Consider the following 20616-nt stretch of genomic DNA (forward strand, 5'->3'; position numbering starts at 1 on the left):
AATGCAGCAGGGACATAACTTTTATGCCAACAGGCTCTTCAGTGAGCTGATACAACGCTCCCTGGGATGAGATTAAGCTGGAGATGGCTGAGCAGCTTAAGTGAGCAGCTACAGACTTTGAGGAGCCATGGTCTGTGTTTCTTGGGGGGTGGCTGAAGATGAGCACAGCTCCTTTCAACATACAGCTGCCCTCCAAATTGTCACTTGGGTATCTAATGCTGAAGGTGCACAGCAAGGTGGTATCAGGGCTCATTACAAGCTGTGCAGAAGCTGCATCACAGAGAACTGGGTCTGGGATGGGAGAAACTCCAAAGAGTGTTTGGGATGACCTGGGAGCTGCTGGTCTGATACCATAAAACCTCCAAGCTCTCAATGCTCATCTTCTGTTTCAGGCACCAACCACTGTGGTTGTGCCAGCTCTGTCCTCTGCACGGGAGCCGGAGTCAGCATTTGGGTGAGAAACCCCCAAAACACCTAAAGACATTTTAAAATCCATCTCTGCTGGATTCACTCCCTCTTTGAGGGCAATGCGGTTGTGTTAGGTTGGTCTTGGCTTCTTGGTCTTCCTCCAGCTCCTATGACACCCACTGCTCCCCAGCACAAGGAGAGCATCCTCCCTGATGCCCACAGCATGCCATGTGCACATTTGGACCTCAGCTGGAGCCATTTCCTATAGGAAAACCCTCTGGGGCTCCCTTCTTGCCCCACACCTGGGCTCTTTGAAGGTTAAAAGCTCTGGTTGCTTCACCTACCCTGGATACTTCCTGCTGCTGTGGCCAAACCTTTGTAAAAGTGGGTTAAAACCCCAAAAGACACCCAGAGAGAGATGAGGACACCACCACTGCCTCTCAGGGACAAGGCAACAACCCTTGGTGGCTTCTAATCAAGCAAACTTATTGAAGGTGACAGAGTGATGGATGCTCCCCAGGACACTGCACAGCAGCAGGAGCTCCAAGCAGGAGCATCCCCTCCATGGGATGGCCTCTCCACCTGCCTTACCTTTTAATGACAAACTGGATGTTGTTGCTCGCTTGCAGGATCTTCTTCAGCTTCGCAATCCCAAAGCAGTTGGGGCGCCGCAGCAAGATGCCCTCTGGCAAACCCACGACAAACAGGTCCTCAGGGTACATCAGGAACTTGGAGTAGGGAACTTTGACCGGCTCTGATATTCCTATGGCTTTTGCTGCATGTAGACAGAATGCCATTAGTTTGCTGGACCTCCACATTGGGTCAAAGCAGCAGTGACATGTGTCAGTTGGAAGGTTGGACTGGTTTTTGGGGCGTTTGTTGTTACTCTGTGGCTGGTGGAGATGTCCCTGATGCTGGTGGACACGAGATGAAGCATAAAGCCAGGCAGCCACTGAAACTGGCTTTAGAATTTGCTGTATTAACACAGCTTGCCTTTTGGTGGCACAAATAAGGGGGCTTTCTATAAAGCTTGCAAGCACCTCTCCACAAGGCAATGGGACCCCACATCCAGACCTCATGGATGTCCTTCTGCTAGATGAAGGAAAAGAACATGCCTGGGGCCTGAAGGCCACAGCAGCAATACCTGGGCTACAGCCAGTGAAAAGGCATCAGAGAAACCATGGGGGAAGAGTTGCAATAACAAGGCCCAAGGAGATTTCAAACGCATTCATAAGCCCAGCAGATAGCAGATGAACAAATTAGATTACACCTTTACTCAGCTGCTGGTTTGGAAATGGCAGGTGACATTTCTGAGCAGTTAGGAGCTCCCCATGGCCGAGGCCGGTGCTCAGCATGATGTATGTGTGTTAATGACCATCTTACCGTATCTTGTGTTGAACAAGATCTCAACTTGTTTCCTCAAATGACTTAAAACATCTCCTATACCATCTGAAACAGAGAAAGAAGGAAAAAGAAAAGGAGAGAAATGCTCTGAGAAAGCAGCTTCCTCTGGGGCAAGCAATGCACAGCACAGGTGAACAGCCCCTGAGCTCTATCAGAGCCGGCTGTGCACTCTTTATGCCTCCCAGATCAGTGCCAATCACTGGCAGCTGCCTCCAAGCTCATCCCTGGGCAAGGAAAGGCAGTATTGCTCCTGCCACAGTGGGGTGATAACAGCAAGGAGGCAAAAAATAGGGGGAAAAGTAAATCTGGGCAAGAGTGGGGATGACTGAGCCCAGGAACTGGCAGCGCCCTTCTGTGCTGAGCCTTTCGGAGGTGGAATGCTTTGCTGATGATGTAAGAAACCCACAAAACCCAACCCAAAATACTTCTGTGTTCATCCATCCTTCCAAAGCTTGCTATGATGGGCAATGCTCTGGGTTCAGCGTTCACTCACCTGATCCCTCCATCTGCTTTTCTTCGTGTCGTGACTCCTCGCTCGGCCCCTTTTCTGTCCCTAATGAGGAAGAGGAGGGTTAGCGACAGCTAAACCAGACCAGCCATGAGCAGGAGTTCTCCAGGTCCCCTGCAGTCATCCAGCTGGCCCTTCTGCTCTCTAAGCTCTGACCATTCCCCCCAGGACAGCTCGGGCTGGTAGCATCATGCCAGGAGCTGCATAAGCAGGATAAACCCATTGCCTACATCCTAGAGGTATGGTTGCCCTTCAGTGTGGGCTTCCTGGGAGAGATCCAGCACCCAGCAGGAGCAAAGGCAGGCACAGTGCTGGCACCATTCCCCCAGGTAAATCCCAGTCATGAGCTGGGCAGAAGAGCTGGGGTTTGCAGCATGCTGGGGATGGAGAGGGGTTGGGATGGAGCGGTGGTGCCAGAAAAGCCACCAGGTTGTCTATTGGAGCTCCCAGTTGGGCTGATTGAGGCCATGATCAGTGGGTCCATCTCCATCACCTGGGCTCATAAATAGTTTTACTCATTTTGGACACATGCACAACCTCTCACATTCCCATGCATGGGATCTCCTACATCTCCATTTCTGGTACCTGCCACTGTTTCTAGGATGTAGCTGGGCTCCTCCGAGGGCACGTGTGCGGGCACCGGGTCGTGCATCTCATCTGAGCCAGGCGATCGGTCTGCAGACAAAACCCCATAGGCACCTTTTATTTGGGGTAAAACCATCCCCACAACAGGGTTCAGAGGATCTGAGCCCATCAGCAAGGGCTGAGCAAAGGGCCCCTTGCTCCCAGGAGCCCCACACACTATGGCCCCACATCAGGAGCAGCTTCGAGGGTGCATTTGCCTTCTTCCTCTCTGGGACCAACCAGAGCTTGTCCCTGAAACACACCCAACCTCTCAGCCCGAAGGAGGAAAAATCCCTTCCTAACCTCTGTGGAAGGTGAAGAGCAAAAATAGTTCAGAACTATTTACTTGGCTTAATTCCAGCAAGACACTCAATTTTGGCTTAAAAAGTTAATGCTGTTTGACTTGGCTACTCCACTGGGGAAAACCATTCCACTAATGCTGCCCTCCTCCACAAAATCATACCTCCTTGGGTTTCCCTTATGTAATCTGCATGCCCTCTTCATTTAAACCCACCTCCCCGAATGCTGGGCTCTCCAACACCCTCAAAGAGCTCTCCAAATTCAGCTTTAAGTAAACCTCCAGCTAGTTTAAATACTTCAATCAGGTCACTTCTTAATCATCACCTCACAGGATAAATAATCCAAATTTCATCAATTTCTCCCTGTAGGTGAGCACCTCTTCTCTATTAATCCTCCTCCCTGCCCTCAGCTGTACTCTGACTGCACTTGATCTTCAAACAAGGCAAGAAAAGGTAGACTCTGGACTTGAAGCATGGTCTACCCGGCACCAAAGCGGTAACACCTCCTCCTCCTCACACAGCTCACCACGTATTAGCTTTCTTCCCTTCCATTAGCTGCCAAGTTGAAAATTAAACTGTTTGATCTACCACTACACTTTGTTCCTTCTCTTTCCGCTATATTAACTGCAGGTTAAGTCCATTCTACAACAAACCTGGAGTGACTCCCAAATATCACTGCATTAAGGGGACTGTGGGAGTCTGGGTGCAACAGAGATTGCACCAGTGCGGCAGGGTCACCCCTTGGGCACACTGGGAGTCCTGTGGCTGTCCTCATTCTGGTGAGATTATTGATGTTTGTAAAGCACACTGCAAATGTAGACTGCTAACTAGCCACTCATTAGACTCTGAGGATCATCCTACCATTTGCTGTGCTGTCCAGGTCAGGTAAGTGGAAAATGACTCCCAGCTGCCCCTCAAGCACCCCACTGCTCATCTTCATCACCACCGACCTCTCTAGGGGTACTCATCAGTGCTGCCGATTCCAACATGTTTTCAGCATGTGCTTAAGATTAAACTTGTTGTTATGACCTCTTCCCAACCAGGCTGTTTTTCTAACTTAAGGACCTCATCAAAAGCATCCCGTGTTCGATACCTGGGATCCTCCAAGCCCATGCGTGAAGGAAAGCAGCAAACCAGGCTCACTTTCTCCAGGGGAAAGGCAAGATAGAAAAGCAACGAAGGAGAGAGAGAAACAACAAAGAACCCTAAAACATCCTCCACTGCCCCCAGGAAACCACCTCATTCCCAGTATGCCCCTAAAAATGACTTTCAGTGAAGGAAGATCATTACATGGGCATGGGGGGACCTTTTGTGCTGGGAGATACCCTGTGAACACCTCTTCTCAAAGCAAAATGCTGAGACACAGTGCAGCCCTGTCTGCACAGAGGCCACTGCACGCAGCTGGTACCCCAGAACCTACCTGGCACCGTGATCTGGATGATGTCCAGCTCGTCTGGCTCAATTTTGATCTGCCTGATCCCACCCAGCTCTCCTGAGGTACCTACCAGGGAAAGGCAATGGAAGACAGTCACCAACAGAAACCAGCAATGTGCCACATCTGCCCACCAGTGCAGGCAGGGAAACCACGACCAGCTGCCACTGAAGTGCTAGCAGCACCAAGGCTTTGTCTAAGTAGCCCAGTGGCATCAAGCTAATGGCAAGGAGCTACCCAAAGGGCACCCATGGGCATGGCCTCTGTCAGTGCCCTCAAACCAGCTGGCAGCTCTCATTATGTGCTCATTGCTTGGCTTTCTTCATTTAAAATGAACTGGGTCACCAAGAAGCTTTCATGGGGATGCAGGAGGAGCCATCTCCAGTGGGCACTCCAGGCATATTTAATGCTCCCAAATTCTTGCCTGGGACATGTCCATTGGCAAACCCATGCTCTGGGAGGGATGACTGCAGCCACATCCCATCAGGACATGACCAGCTGAACCCTAGCAGAATTCAGCATGGTTTGAACCCAGCTGCCCCAGGAGGATGCTACATGTGGTGCTCAGCCCAGCTGCCTCTTATCTCCAGATAACTCTCCCCAGTTGGGGTAGGACTGATCCACTACAAGGGGCTGAGTCACAGCCTGCAGCTTGGGCAGGCAGGATAAGCAGGTTCCATGTGGCATTTCAATGCTTGGACCAAGAACCTAAACCTGGGGAAAAGCATTTCCTTCTCATTTGCAATGCTCAGAACACTGACATCACTGACTTCTCATGACCCAATTGTGGTGGCTTTCAGGGAGAAGGGAACACAGAGACTAAAGACTTCCCTTAGCTTTGCATTCAATAACACACTCAAGTCTCATTATTTCACTTCTGGGACCCAGCTGAAGGGTCACAGGGTAAGAGCCTTCATCTCTGCATCTATCAAATGGGAATAAAGTCCTTATAGAACTATGCCACAGAGCAAACAGGTAACTGGTACAGCACATCCAAATTACTTTGCAGGCAGCTTTCTCTTTGCCCTCCCCCCATACCACTATTTTGCAAGAGAAAATGAATTATTCCTCACCTGGTTCACAGCTTTCAGACACACTACACTTCTCGGACCTGCAAGGGAAAGGCAGACAAGGAAGTGGTCATGGAGCAGCCAAAAGAGAGCTTCAAACCTAGTGGTGAGCGTAGGACTGGTCCTGCCAGGAGGAGAAACACTGCAGCCCCTGTGATGCCAGGCAAGGACTGTGGAGGGGTCCCTGGGAACTGCACCCACAGTCCCAGCAGTGTCACAGCATCTGTGGCTGCAGGGAAAGCCACAGCCTGCAGGTTTCTCTGCTCCCAGAGCCTTCCTGGTGCTGCACCACTGCTGGTCGCAGCCCTGCCTCTAGACACTGATGGATGTGACTGCAGCAGAGAGTTCCTGAAAGCAAGAGGGGTTTTAAGCCCGAAACCTGGGTGACTCCAACCCTTTGCAGCAGAGAGGAGTGCATAAAGCATCATTACAATGTGGTTACTCATGGAGCTAAAGCAAATAGGGAGGAAGGAAAAAAGTCAATTGATTTGGTAAATATTTATTCTGCTCAAAGCTTTTCTCCCCTGAAAACTGGGCACTATCCCAAACTCACGTCTGCTGTTAACTTCACATGCCTAGGAATTTACACAAGGTGTTCAGCATCCAAATGAGATTACTTTGCATTCTCAGGACACATTTGCTTTCTGTCTCTCTCTTAAACAAGAACGACCACGGCTCTTTGGCACTAAGGAACAGAACTGGAAAAACACACTCCTCCATGATGCTGGTCCTTCGGGGGGAAGGAAAACCCTTCTGAGCCAGTGCCACATCCCTGCTGGCTCAGGGGAGATGTTCAAAAGCACTTCTCCCACCTAAATCCACTCAGCAGCGTCAGCAGAACAAACCAGAGGCAACACAAAGGAAGCCAGGAGTGCTCTTGTAATGCTCTAAGTGTGGTACAGGTAAAAAGGATCTCTGGTCTCAGAATTACTGTGTATATTACCTGGGAGCCTTGGGAAGGGTTTTAAACTCTCCCACGTCAGGTCAGAGTCAACCTTTCACTAGAGAAACTTGGGAGGAGTTTCCCTGAGGAGTGTGTTACCCCTCTGGCCCTGAACTGGACTCTGATCTGGGTGGACCACTGCTATGGAAATGCTCTGCTCCTGCCAGGGAACAGAGGTTTCTCATTTGCAGGAAGAACAAAGTGGCAGTTGAATACCAGCTCTATTTTCCTGCAGGTAGGTGTTATCAATGCATGGGGAGAGCTGAGTTTACCCCTGCAGCAGACAAAGCAAGCTGTGCACCACCCTTGATTCATGACTCCCTTTGTAAGCACAAGTGCACATGAAGCTCAGGGTCCATGGCCCAAGTCAATGTGTACACACAAAGTAAATCAGAAACAAAGCATCTATACACACAACTAGGGTAAATTCTAAAGGGACTCTTCAGGTTGTGCCAGGGTTACACCAGTGGAAATGGTTAGCCCAGCGCAGCACATCCACATCACAGCACTACCATGGGCAGGGAAATCCAAGCCACCCCTAGAAACACAGGTTTTCCCCCACAGGGTTTTCTACAGTGGTTTTACTGCTCCATGCAACCTGTACCTGACCCAGGGCTGGAGTGCAGAGGTGAGATAGGGACAGTGCAGCATCAGTGAGGGCTGTATGGGAATCACAAGCCTCTGGTCACCCTTGGAGCTCTGCAGTGGCTCTCACCCCACCAGCAAGCTCCCAGCTTGTTATCTACCTATTGCTTTGCAGAATCCAGCTCAGCATCCCTAATATCCCATCCTATCACCTTCTTGTTTCCAGTCGCACCAATTCAACTGCACAGTGGGATCTTCTGTTGCAAAAATTAAAAGCGTCCTAATTGCAAATGTTAACAAATGAAGGGGAAAACGAGGAGCCTCAGGCCAGATTTCAGCCCTGCAGTGTGCTTAGAGGCCAGTGGTGTCTGAAGCATCACTGTTTCCCCTGGTACCCAGTGTGCAGGGGATGCTCTGCTGCTCCCTGAGTCTAAATGCCTCCAGATATGGAGCTGGATTCAGGAAGGTGCAGAGAGCAAAAAAGTGGCTGTGGCTAAGGTTTAGCTGAAGATTCTGGAGATTTGGGTTCAATTCCCTGTCACACCAGGGAAGCACCTCAGGCTGGGACCCAGTCCAGCCAAGTTCCCATTGCTGACATCTCCGGATGAGGCTTTCATCCAGTCCCTTTGTTATTGGGAAGAGAAACAGGCACATGTCAGGTGTGATTAATCCAACCCATTTTTAATGGTTGGAAGGGGCTGAATCACCCAGTGCATTGAGCTTGCAGCTGATGAAACGGGCTGGAATCACTCAGCCAGCCCTGGTCTCTCAGGGATACCCAAGGTAGCCACCCCCCCTCCTGCTTCTGTGCTGCAAGGCTCTGCTTCACAGCACAGTGTTTGGGGGTGCTGAACACTGACCATTTCAACCCATGTATGATACTAATACACAGAGCAAAACATCAGCCACAGAGACCTGGTCCAGGCAAGCCAACCCAGCCATCCATGACCTCAACATCCTTTGCATGCCCATGGTTGACTCTTCTTCACTAAAACCACACATGTGAGGAGTCACCTCATTTGGCAGAGCTCGAACGCAGCATGGCTTGTATGACACCAACAGCTCTCACGTGCAATGGTGTAAGGAAGCAGCAACAGGATGTTGTGTTATGGTGCTGGCTGGGGGTGAATCTTTAGGTGATGCTCTAACACTGGAGATCACTCCTGCAGATCATCCCAGCCCACATGGACACAGCCCAAATTCCATCAGTTTTGTACAAAATAAGCTTTGTACAAAAACTGTGAGGGTGCTGAGGCGCTGGCACAGGGTGCCCAGAGAAGCTGTGGCTGCCCCATCCCTGGCAGTGCTCAAGGCCAGGTTGGACACAGGGGCTTGGAGAAGCTGCTCCAGGGGAATGTGTCCCTGCCTGTGGCAAGGATTGGAGCTGGAGGAGCTTTAAGGTCCCTTCCATCCCAACCCTATGATTGTATGAAAATCAATGATTCCAAATTTGGCTTACAAAATGCCAGGGATGCTCGGCCTCCTCCTGTGCTGGCCATTGTACCACCGCAGTGGGGTTTTAGAGAGGCAGAAAGCAAATCCCCTTTTAGCTACCCACCTTCCCACCATACTACCTATACCAGCTCCCTAACTGCAGCTTACTGAATCACACCCATCACACCCTCCCCAACCAATGCCCAAAGCAATAACCTGCTGTGCACATTAATGACCCCCAAACAGCCCTTTGGGGGATGTCACTTTGTGGTGCCTGTGGAGGGAGCATCTCTTACCTGCTGTTGGCCTGGGAGGTCCCTGCCAGGTCCAGCACAGCCCCACGGTGCGGCTCGGGGGAGATCTCCCCAGGGGGGCTGGAGGGCTCCAGCTTGGTTGGATCTTTGGTAAATTTGCTTCCTGGTGCCAGGTGTGGGTTGGAAGGAGAAGCAAGAACCAGAATTAACAACCAGAGATGCAAACGATGCAGCTTTTCCACCTCCGCTTGTTTCCCCCTCCCAAACCCAGAGCTGAGGTCAGGGTGGGGGACAGGTTTGCATCTGCTTTCAAAGAGAAGGGTGCAGCTTTCACTGGGTTTACACATTATAATAATAGCAAAGTGCTTGTTTACACCTCTGTATATGTCAGGGCATGCTGGGAAGCCCTGCTAGGGATGGAGCATCTCTGCAAAGGGCTGGCTGCCAGGAGAGGATGCTGAGAGTCTGAAGAACCCAGGCAGGGCCAACGGCCATGGACCAGAGTGCAGGAGCAAGCCCCAAAGTGGGGAGAGCCCTATCCCAAGGGAGGGGATGTGCAGCAGGAACTTGGCAAAGCCCAGAGCAGTGGTGACACAAGCAGCCCTGTTCTGAACCCCCAACCCACACACAGTGGGAGAAATCTCTGCTGGAGCGACACGGAGAGGGACAAAAGCATCCTGTCACCATGAAAAACAGCCCCTCTCCCTTCCCTGTTCCTCAGCAGCCTGAAAGGAGCTGAAATGAAGCCTCAGCAATGACCTTGGAGGTGAAAAGAGTGATCTGAAGGCAGGGTAGGAAACAAAATCAGGCAGGGAAGGTGAGCAAAGAGCTGAAGGATTAGTGCTGGAGGAAGGAGGGAATGAAATTACACCACGAGGCTGCAGAAACCACATAGGTGTCTTGTTAAATAGCTGCTGCCAAAGGCTCTTCACTGGTCTCAAAGCGCCATCGTGACATCCCCACCCTCCTAAAAACATCCCATCCATGGGAACATGAAGCTTTTTTCCTTTCAGCTCCAGCCTGCAAGGAAGGGCAGGGCTCTGGCAATGGAAGCAGCACCAATATAGAGCCTTAAAGACACTATTTATCTACCAAAAGTCCAAAAGGCTCCTTTTAATTTGTGCTTTCTATGGACCAAATCTTGTTCTTGCAGCAGCAAAGCCTGCCTGAAGCTGCTACCCAGGGGAGTAGCAAAAATAGGTTTCCTAGCAGTGGTGGGTATTTTAATTAAAGGGTGAGCAGAACTGTACAGGGAAGCTTTGGGATACTTTGCAGTTGGCAACTTAAAACACAGCTCTGCTCAGAAAACAGTGTCTGCAGAAACAGCACCTCCTGACTCAGCAGATGCTTTTTTTTCCCCCCTGCACAGTCAGATGTGCTGACACGAATCACAGAAACACAGGTTTAATGTGTTTTGCTTCTGGTAGCCCTGCAGGGACCATGCAGGGGAGGGGGAACCACCATCCACCCCAGTCCTGCTGGGTTTGCTTCCTCATCTCCTCATTCCCACCTGCACCTCCCTGCTATGTAACCCCCAAGCTTGCAGCACAGATGTATGTGATGCCTGCCTATGGATACCATGCAACTGTGATGGATTTACAAGGAAAACACAAGCATCCCAAACACCGTTCAGCACTTCATCCCTTGGGGGAGAGCTTAAAGAAATCCTTTACTTGAGAAAAAGAGTCATTAATGGGAATGGAGATGCAAGGAAATCCCCCCTATGGAGGTGTGATGCTGGAGGTCCCCTTTGGGTGGCTCTGGGGCATCATCCCCAGGGAGCATCTTTGGGTTTGGGGCAGCCATGGGCCCATAGAGGTTAATCTGGCTGGTGGAGATATTTGAGGAGGTGTCTGGAAAGCTGCCAGTGTGTGGGGTGGGTGGCTTGGGGGAAAACCCCAAACAGCCACCCAAAACACGTCTTTACTTGCCAGCCAAGCCCAGGCAATCAGGGAGCGGGGCTGGGAGGGGACACATTCAGGTACAGTGCCATGTTTCAGACAGGTATCAAGGTGTTGGGATGGGGACATCAGTTCATGTCTCTTTCTGTCTGCCAAGAAGCACTTGGCCTGGCTTCTCCAGCACAAACCAAAAGGAGTAAAAACACAGGGCAAAGAAAGCCAAAGAAACTCCCTCCCTGGGGTTCTGTCACTGGATCTGTGCTGTTTCTCTGTTAAAAACAGCGGCTGGATGATGCTAGCACTTCCCAGCCAAAAACCAGAGGATGGTTTACCAGTGAGCAGTGATTTGAGTTCCTCCTGCAAGCACAGAAACATGCTGTGTGCTGCTTGTAGCTGCAGCTCAGCCTGGCACAGGAAGCCAGGGAATTCTTGCCTTAACCCTCAAAACACTACTTAAGGGGTGTCCTGTGCATGCACTGAGCCCAGGCAAGGGCAATCTCAGCATGCTTGGGTGTAGGGCACAAACAAGGCTTCTCCTCATCAAGTATTTCAACTCTGCTTCTCTGGCTAATCTTTCAATTTGGTGGCCAATAAATCAAAGGATGTGGAGGACGTACCTGTAAAAATTCTCTCGTCAAACATCCTAGGAAGAAAGGGGGAAAAAGGGATTAGAAATAGGTGCTTCTAATGGCATAAATTTAGGTTTTATTAATGAACAATATTAAACCAGGTCAAAATTGCAGTTTTGTTCATTCTCTAAAAAAAAAGGAATGATTTTTTCAGCTAAAAAAAGCTTGTTGTGCAACCAAGAAATCTTGCAGCATATGCTTTTTAACTAAAACACCTTTAAATCTGCTTCTAAGTCATTCTCTTAAGTATTAAATGCAGCACTACAGGTTGGCTTTAACAAAACAGACAGTAGGACTGAGGTAGCTGTTGCTGGACCTTCACTTCAGGACACAGACCATTGGCTGGATGTCACCCATCTCCTGAATAACCTATTTTAGTGCCACACACAGCTTTGCTCATGGGACCAAAGTGTGCCAGGGCCACATCCGGATGCCTGATCCAGTCTGGCACAGCCCAAGTGCTGCGGGACAAAGTGGCTCCTCCAGCAGCTGACATCAGGAAAGCCAATTCCTTGTAGGATGCCTGAGTCCTGTTGATGTCAGTATTTCAGCCCTCGTGGGAGCCTTAGCTGGGGTTTTTCTGCACCATGGTTTCACACCTCTAGCAGGAGAATAACACAAGGGCTGTACAGGCAGGGACTGAATTAATATGTTATAAAGCAGATTTTCCTGGCAGAGAAGCAAAGAGGGATTGCACAGCACAGAGGTAACCAGGAGAGCATCCATTCCTCCTACTCCAATGCAAATGCAGACACCAAGACACAACACCCTGCTTGTAGGCAACCCATCCTCATCATCATGCACACAGGATGCCCATAACTGGTCACCACAAAACATGGTGGAGGAGAATCCCTGTGCATTGTGAATATGGATGTTCCTCCTCCCACCCAGAGGCACCACTGCCATCCACCAAATGCCACTGTGCCATGATCAGAGGTCTCATTACCACCTGAAATGCTTGGGTGGCACTGGCAATGTCTGTATGGACTTACAACAGGGTGACGGGGCTCAGCGGGTGACTGTAGTATGGCCAGCCCCGCCACATCCTCACAAAGAGAGAGGGATGGAAAACAAAAGGTTTTGGGGAAAAAAAGAGCTAAACAACTCTCTTTTCCATCAAAAGAGGGTAAAATGAGTTTTGGGTGTCAAAACCAACCCTGTGATGATGGAGAGAACAGTTTAAACCCCCTGACCCCCTCGAGGCTGTGCACCCTCCCCTGCCCTCCTCGCCACCCACCTTTTGATGACAAAATGGATGTTGTGCCTCTCCTCCAGTATCCGCTTGAGTTTGGGGACACCATAGGTGCAAGGTCTTTTGAAGGGTATTTTGTCCGGGATGCCGATGATCTCCACTGCCTCGGGGTCACAGGCGATCTTCCGGTACGGGACTGGGACCATGTGGTCTAACCCCAGGGCTTCGGCTGAAAGGTGAACCCATGCTTTTCACTTAAACGCGCGCTTTTCCTTCTACAGATGATAAAATGGAGGTATAAAGGCTTGAACTCGAGCAGGGTGAGTGCCTCCTGCCCACCTCTTTGCTTGTCTCAGAAGGGGATCCCCAGGAGCAGTGCACAGAATGAATGGTTTGTGTTGGAAGGAACCCCAAAGCTCACGTAGTTCTAACCCCCTACCTCGGGCAGGGACATCTTCCCATAGACCAGGCTGCTCAAAGCCCCATCCAACCTGGCCTTGGATGAGGCAATGGGGAGACAATGGAGACAGGAATGGGACAATAGGGAGACAGCACAGCAGCAAATGGTGTCCTCCAAAACCTCCAAATGCACCTGGTGTTGTTCAAACCAGGGCTGCAGTGGCCCATGGCCCACTCCAACCTCCCTGTGACTGCAGCAGGTTCCTGAGCTCACAAGTTATATAGCACATATGTAGATTATAAGTTACAGAGCTCATCTATAGCCCATCTATAACCCACAAGTTACACAGCACATAAACAGGTTTCAAGTTATAAGGCTCATCTATAACCTATCAATATCTCATGAATTACACAGCCTGATGGGGATAGTACAGGTGACAAACTCAGCCCATCAGCCCATTCCCAAGCGATTTCCCAAGCTTCCAGCTGCCCAAACACCCAGGAACTAACCCAAAAGCACTGCCCATGGCAAGGAGAGCACCACTGACACTCGTAAGCCATGCAGGTGGGAAAAAAGCAGCTGCAATCACAATAACCTTCGTTTTTCCCTGCCATGTGAGTTGAAAATGGCTGCATCCCACTGCTCCCCCTTGCCTGCAAGCACTGGTGGTGTCCGGCTGCTCTGATCCGGCCTTCCACACTTCAAACCAGGACTGCTTTACAGCCCAGCTATAAATTCCTTGACGGTGGGGGGGCTCCAAATGGAAATATTGACATAACCTTCATCAGACACCCAGAGCCTGGGAGCTGCTGAGCTAAATGTGTTGGGAAGAGAAGGGAGCTCTAGCATATGGCTTCTGCTGCTGTGTTAGGGAACAAAAATGATTGCTATATAATGATATGCAAACCACAAGCGCTGCAGATGCATAATGGGATATTAACTCCTACTCACCATATCTGCTGTTAAACAGAATTTGCACGCACTCCCTAAGGGTGTTGATATCTTCAGTTTCTTTTATAAAACTGTCCCACTTATCTATCAAAACAAAATACAAGAAATAAGGAACTTCCATATGGTTTGTACACAGCAGATGCACTTTTCTCTCGCAAAGCGCTGGGAAGCAGGAACAAGACTTTGCTGCTCCAAAAATAGCACTTTTCCTCTTCCTGAGTGGATTTTGCCAGGCTGGCACAGGAGGTCTGGGGTTCCCCAGCCCCAAGCAACCTCCCCTGCAGCCATGTGTGTGCAAAGCAGATTCCTAAGGAATGACCCCATAAAACTTCTCAACCCTGAAATGAAAGACCCTCTGGGACAGAGCAAACTCAGCCTGAAATGCACCTTTCAAAGGCAGGGCCATTTCACAGAGGAGCTTTTCTCCTCTCTTACTCTTTCCCAGCTTTCCCACCCATGTTTTCTCTACTTTCTGATGCAGGCAGGCAACAGTTTTGATGTAAAGATGTCAACATTTTTAGGCTGCATTTCCCTTTGCTGGGGTGGAGGTGAGGGAATGGCAAAGTCTGCTCCCCACTGCTGCAGAATCACCCTGGGGTTGGTGGGTTTCACTTGTTTCACACTAACTCCAAGCTTTCAGTGGGTATTTGGTGTTTGCAGCTCGGGCTCAATGGCCTCACCCAAAGCTGTGCCCCAGTGCCCTGTGCCTGAAGCAGGGATGGGGTTTCCCAGCCAGCCAGCAGTGTTTGAGGACCAAGCACCGTGAAGATGGGAGGGATGGAGCCAACCAAGGAAGAAGGTCTTGGCTGTGATGCTGAGATGTTGCAGCAAGGAAAGGGAAAAGGTCCCCCATGGCAGCATTTCCATCACTGCAGAGCATGGGGAGAGACTGGGCCAGGGTAAACCCTATCCCTAAGAGGTGGCTGCTGATCACCTCCAGCATCAGAGTGGGACACAGACCTGTCTTGTCGTGGACGATGGAGAAGAGGATGCGCTTGGATGAATGCACGTTCTGGATGAGGGGACCTCCAGAGACCGACGATTTCTGTCCTGGACAAGAGGTGAGACAAGGAGAAAGGGCTGATGAGACCCCGACCGATGCTTTGGGCACCCAAACAACACCCTGCGTGCTGTCCCCCAGCAGTGACACTGACTTGACCCTTCTGGCTCTCCTCCATGCACCCTGCCTTGTGACAACCCGATGGGGTCATGGCCAGATTGAACCCCCACCATGAGCATTCCCCCTTCCAGCCTCATGGCACAGCACCCGGCATTCCAGGGCAAGAATGGAGGCGCATCCCATCGGCACCTTACAGGCACCCAGGGAAGGGCTGGGATCCGCTCCTCTCCATACGGGCCAAAGCTTTGCCACCGACTTTCATCCGAGGACCACCAAAACACCCTGCCAGTGCCGGGGGGTGCCCTCGTCTGAGAGCAAACTCCAGGCTATTACCACAGCAGTCGCTGTACTCCTGTGAGGAAGGCACCTTCAGCTCTCCCGAGGGCCCGGATGACACCTCTTGCTTTAGGTCTACGGGCAGCTGGGGGGGCAGCGAGACGCCATACAATAGGTTGGTGACGGTGACGGTGTCCTGGCTGCAGGATTTGGCCATGGGGCCGTTGGCACCAGGGTCTCGTCCGCCCTTGGGGGTGAGGGAGGTACAACTCAACTCGACGCTGGGGTTGGGGTCTCGGCTGGGCTCATCCACCGGCCTAAGGGAATGGAAGGGAGAAAAGGAGGGAAAGGATAGGTTCCTTTGGGTTCATGGCACTGATAAGTGTGGACAAGCAAGGGTGCAGAGAGGGAAGGACAAGGCCAGGTTGAGTATCATGGTCTACTGTGAGGTGTCCTGTCCCATGGCAGGGGGGTGAAATTGTGTGATCCTAAGGTCCTTTCCAACCCAAACCATTCTATGATAGGGAGGGTGGAACATGCTGCACCACCAAGCTCTCTGTTTTAGAACTGACAGCCACCATTGAACCTCTTGAGCTTTTCCAGGCATCTGCACCTTTTCTGTCTTCTTTAAATGGAGCAAGTTGGTTTTACGGTTGGATGAAGCCTTGGGTGATATGGTTTAGTGTGAGGTGTCCCTGCCCATGGCAGGGGGTTGGAACTGGATGATCTTCAGGTCCTTTCCAACCCTAACTATTCTATGATTCTATGGTTCAAAGCATTTATATTACCTAAGGCAAAGCTGCCCAGCCCCACAGCCTACAGGAGTAAAATGATTTATGTGCTCATGACTCCTTGACTCGATTGCCTGTCCCAGCCCCCAGGACCCAGGGTATGTTCAAGGGGACCTCCCTCAGCCCAGGGATGAGCTCTGGATTGCAGAAGCTCGCAGGCTTCACATGAGACAGGCGGCCGTGAGCTCACAGACAGCTCACATTCTGTGCCCTACTTTCAGCTGTCTCAGCCTCATTTTCCACAAGTGCCGAGTCTTCAGAGGAGGTATTTGGTAGCGCTCAGCGTTTCTCTGAGTGGATCCAAGGTGCTGCCAGCCAGGCAAATGCAGGGGGAAAGCACCCAAAAACTGATGAGTCCATAGTGAAAACATGGCCAAAATGGGGAGAAGACCCCACTGTGGTCCCCTGCCTCCTTCCTTGTTTGGTGTTAAGAAACCCATTTCAGCCTGAGAAGAAGCTTGCAGCATTTACACTGGAAACCCCTCTGGAGACAGAAAAGCACTTAGCTTACCGCAGCGGAAATTTTGGCAGAGACACATAAAGTGCTGTGGTTAATGGGCACGTTTATGTGCTCCTATTATAGGAACAAGTCCGAAATGGTCTCGAGCCACCCGATGCTGACGAACCTCTATGCAAGGCTGGGTTTGGCACAGCTGGACCCAGGTTTCTGGGTCTGGGGGAAGAAGATGGGACATGGGAAGGACCCTCCTGCCTGCTCCACACCAAATCTCTGCCATCCCAAGGGCTCGCTGCCCTCCCACCCCTTGGGGACCCCCAAAATAACCTTTTTAGCCTGAAGCGGATGCTGTGGCTGTGCTCCAGGATGGCCATCAGGGACTTCACATCGTACTCCATGGGTTTCTTGAAGCTGATCCCCTCAGGCAAACCAGCCACCGCCAGTGAGCCTGGCTCTTTCAGGAACCTCTCATAGGGCAAAGGGACCACGCTGCTCTTCCCCACAGCTTCACCTGAGGAGGGGACAGAGTTACACACTGACGGACACCCTGTGACCCCAACCATGGCTGAGCCGGGCTGGAGGAGTAGATGCAGGAGCAAGAGATACCAACAGATAGGTTATGAGAAGAAAACCTGTTCCTACCTCTGCACTCATCATGCAAGGCCCTGCAAGCCCTGTCTAAAAGAGCTAATTGATAAAAAACTCACTAAAAACAATAAGCATCCTTCGGGTTGCACAGTGAAATCCTCAGTTGGGGTCACCTAGGACAAGCTCACCCCATGTACCAGTGAAGGATGTGGCTGCTGGCATGCCAGGAGGGAGCTGAGAGCTGACAAAGGAGGCTGAAGGGCTCGCACTGATTTTTATCTCATGCTTAGTGAGATACTCTGGGAGCCTTATTTTCAGTTGGTTTTCTTGTTCTACCTCCTGGAAGAATGGGAAGTACTTCGATTGCTGTTGCTGTCAGGCAGCGTCAGTGCACTTTGAAAGACAAGGCAAAACAACCCAACCCAACCCAGCAGTCTCCCTTTATCCCACTATTCACAGGCAGCAGGAATATCGATACGCATTGGCACAATCACCTCCAGCAGCTCAGCCATCTCACCCACTCCCCTTGATGAATGGCCACAGCGTTCCCCATGTCCCCATGGCTCTGTTGTACCTCTGACACCAAAATCTCCCCAAGAAGCTGGGAGCAAGCTATTTCCCCTTCCCTAGCAGCAGAAGAGAACCAGCAAGCATCACAGCTATACAGGGATTTTCTAAACCAGCTAAAGAGCCCACATAAACCCAAACTGGGGATGCTTACAGGGCTCTCCAGGCAAGACACCATAGGAAAAGCAGCTCTCTGTGGAAAAATTACTTTGGAAACCAACCCAAGTCACTGCAACCAATAAACCTGGTGCTGAAAGCACGAAGCAAGAAGCAACAGCCATGAAGGAATGCAACCTGTCTGGCAAAGCAGCACCCAGATGCAGAACATCTGGCCACATGGCAATGTATCTGTGCCTTTGTTTCCAAGGTTGAGGGGCAGGCAGAGGAGATCATGGAACATTTAAATAGCAGCAGGATTTTATATGGTTGATTTTCCTTAAAATCTTTTTTCTCTCTTCTTTAAAAACCAAACACCAAAAGATTTTACTCAAACCCTGGAAATCTTCTGATGCTGTCAGCAAGTCCCTATTAAAAGTGATTCCTTCAATATGTTCTTTGAAGGAACGCATGGTAACTAACAACGCGCAACTTCCACGAGCCATCAAGGTTCCTTATAAGCGGGATGGAGACTGTTTTAATTAAGCCAATAACAGAAGTTTCCAAACGAACCTTTGAACCACAACACCATGAGTACACTTTCTACAAGCTGACGGCTTCCCTGCCCCGAGGCACCAGCTCTAGCAGCTTTCCACCTCCCTCCATCACCTTTCTTTGTGATGGGAAAATGCTCCTGGTGCCCAATAGTGGCTCTTTATTAACCCAACACTCAATAACTCCCCGAGCATATTTTTATGGGGAACGTGTTACTGTCAAAGTGACCTTCACCAAGCCCTGCGCTGCCGTGCACAGGCTCATGGTTTAGCAAAAGAGAGACAATAATCATCATTAATGCCTGTGTAATAGAAGCCAGCGGTAATCAGTCATCCTGTTGGTGTGGAGATTACCAGGCTCTGGGGGGAACACACGAGCTTTTTGACTGAGCATCAATCCCTGTTGATGGGAGGCGACTGAAAGGATAACTCCCCCCCCCCAAAACATAGGAAAGATAACTCTTAATTTCAGACAGTTTTCTTACTGTTGGGAACAGAATCACCCTGGGGCACCTATTATTTCTTCGCACTCAACCAAGAGAGGCTCTTTCCCAGTGGACACGCAAGAATGGGAGCATCCACCTGATGGGTTTTGCCATGGAGCAGCTCAGGGATGGAAACAGCTGATCCTACTGAATCAGCAGCAATCACACCCAGGGCCAGAATTACACCCAACACTAGGCCAGAAAGCACTGGCCCAGGGATGCCCAACCTCCTCCTGCTATGGCAGCGCTGGCTGCCCTGCATTGGGGACCAGGCCAGATTGTCCCCACGTACATCCATGCACCCTGACAAGGTAAAGAGCATCACAAACTCATCCCAACAGATGGCTTGCCTGCCTCCTACACCTGCACAGATGCACCCTGAACAAGCTTTTCTATGCAGTTGTACATTTATGGTATGTCATATATGAATAATTCCCATGTTCCCAAGAGGCATGCAAAACCTCTGAAACAGCCTCCCTTCCACATTCCCTTGGCTCTTCTGCATTGCTCCTTCCTTCCCACTCGGGCCCAATCTTTTGAAGGCAGAGAGAGGATGTGATAACCCCCATTAACAGGAATATTGCTTCCAAGCCCTTTAAGTGGTTTCAGAAAACCTCAGTGACTGTCTGTCCCTGGGGAAGGGATGCCATCTCTCTCTTCCATCTGCGAAGCCTGTGTCAGGCGCTGGTGAAGCAAGCACTGAACATCAGCCAGCAGCAGCAAACCCTGCCTGCGAGCACAGGGCAGGGGTGGGAGCATTCGTTATCCCACTCCCATCGTGAGGAAGTGCCTATTCCCAAACCTTGCACACAAATAAGGCCAACACCTAGGTTTCAGGCTAAAGGAGACCCGCACAGCCCCAGAAAGGCTCAGTAGCACACCCCAAATCCCAAATGTGGGGAGCTTCACCCAGGAAAGCTGGTCCAGCCACACAGCCTGAACTCCCCCAAAGCATCATGCTGGGCTAATGCAACCCACTGGGCATTACTGGGGAATACTGGGCCCCATTTTCACAACCCCACTTTGCTTTTCCTACTCAGACCAGCACAGCCCTAGAGGTGCTGCTGGGGGATGACCTGGGAGCACGGCCACTACCTCCAGCCACTCCATGAAGACCTCCTAACTGAGAAGCAGGAGCTGCTGTGGCTCGAGCCTCTGCAGATTGGGCCTGGAGGGAGCTCTGCAACCCACTGGGTTACATATCAACAGCCATATGGTCATCTACATTTTAATTGCAGAAGCTTTATTGCTGGGGATGATGCATGCGTTGGAACGGCACCAGCTCGTCTCTTGGAGCTGGGGCCGCCTGCTAGAAACATCATCTCTTTTCCTTTTAAATAGACTTGCCAGGGAAAGGGATGAGAGAGTGCAGAGCCCCAGCAGTGCCTGTGAAAGAGGTGCTGCAGACACGGCATCAGGCACAAAGGTGTGCTTGAAAGATCTCACTCAAGCCATGGCAGAGATTGCTTCCCCCAGCAAAGGGATTGCTTTTGCCCAGTTTGGGGCACTGGGAAGTGAAGGAGCAGTGGCCAGATCCCATCTCAGCACAGTGCTAACCCTACGCAGGAGCACGTCCCACCACACTGCCGCTGCCAGGCGCCTGCTCCATTGCCAGGGAGCCAGGCTGGGGCCAAGAGCCGCATCCGAC

General features: G+C 50.9%; 1 protein-coding gene across 8 annotated transcripts in view; it reads right to left on the reverse strand.

Moving 5' to 3' along the window:
• Window positions 1-20616, reverse strand: part of GTF2IRD1 (GTF2I repeat domain containing 1) — a 62876-nt gene that overhangs the window by 15816 nt on the left and 26444 nt on the right. For all 8 annotated transcript variants that reach the window (XM_034068684.1, XM_034068680.1, XM_034068679.1 and 5 more), the window contains exons 5-17: window positions 17006-17189; window positions 15488-15747; window positions 14995-15084; window positions 14035-14118; window positions 12729-12912; window positions 11480-11505; window positions 9004-9124; window positions 5749-5786; window positions 4664-4744; window positions 2906-2995; window positions 2306-2365; window positions 1792-1857; window positions 1000-1183 (exon numbers count right to left, since the gene is read on the reverse strand). In XM_034068684.1, the coding sequence (XP_033924575.1) occupies window positions 1000-1183; window positions 1792-1857; window positions 2306-2365; window positions 2906-2995; window positions 4664-4744; window positions 5749-5786; window positions 9004-9124; window positions 11480-11505; window positions 12729-12912; window positions 14035-14118; window positions 14995-15084; window positions 15488-15747; window positions 17006-17189 (1468 nt within the window). The remainder of the gene's footprint in view (window positions 1-999; window positions 1184-1791; window positions 1858-2305; window positions 2366-2905; window positions 2996-4663; window positions 4745-5748; window positions 5787-9003; window positions 9125-11479; window positions 11506-12728; window positions 12913-14034; window positions 14119-14994; window positions 15085-15487; window positions 15748-17005; window positions 17190-20616) is intronic.

The sequence above is a fragment of the Melopsittacus undulatus genome, chromosome 13 (genome assembly GCF_012275295.1).
Source record: "Melopsittacus undulatus isolate bMelUnd1 chromosome 13, bMelUnd1.mat.Z, whole genome shotgun sequence".
In the NCBI taxonomy this organism is placed as follows: Eukaryota; Metazoa; Chordata; class Aves; order Psittaciformes; family Psittaculidae; genus Melopsittacus; species Melopsittacus undulatus.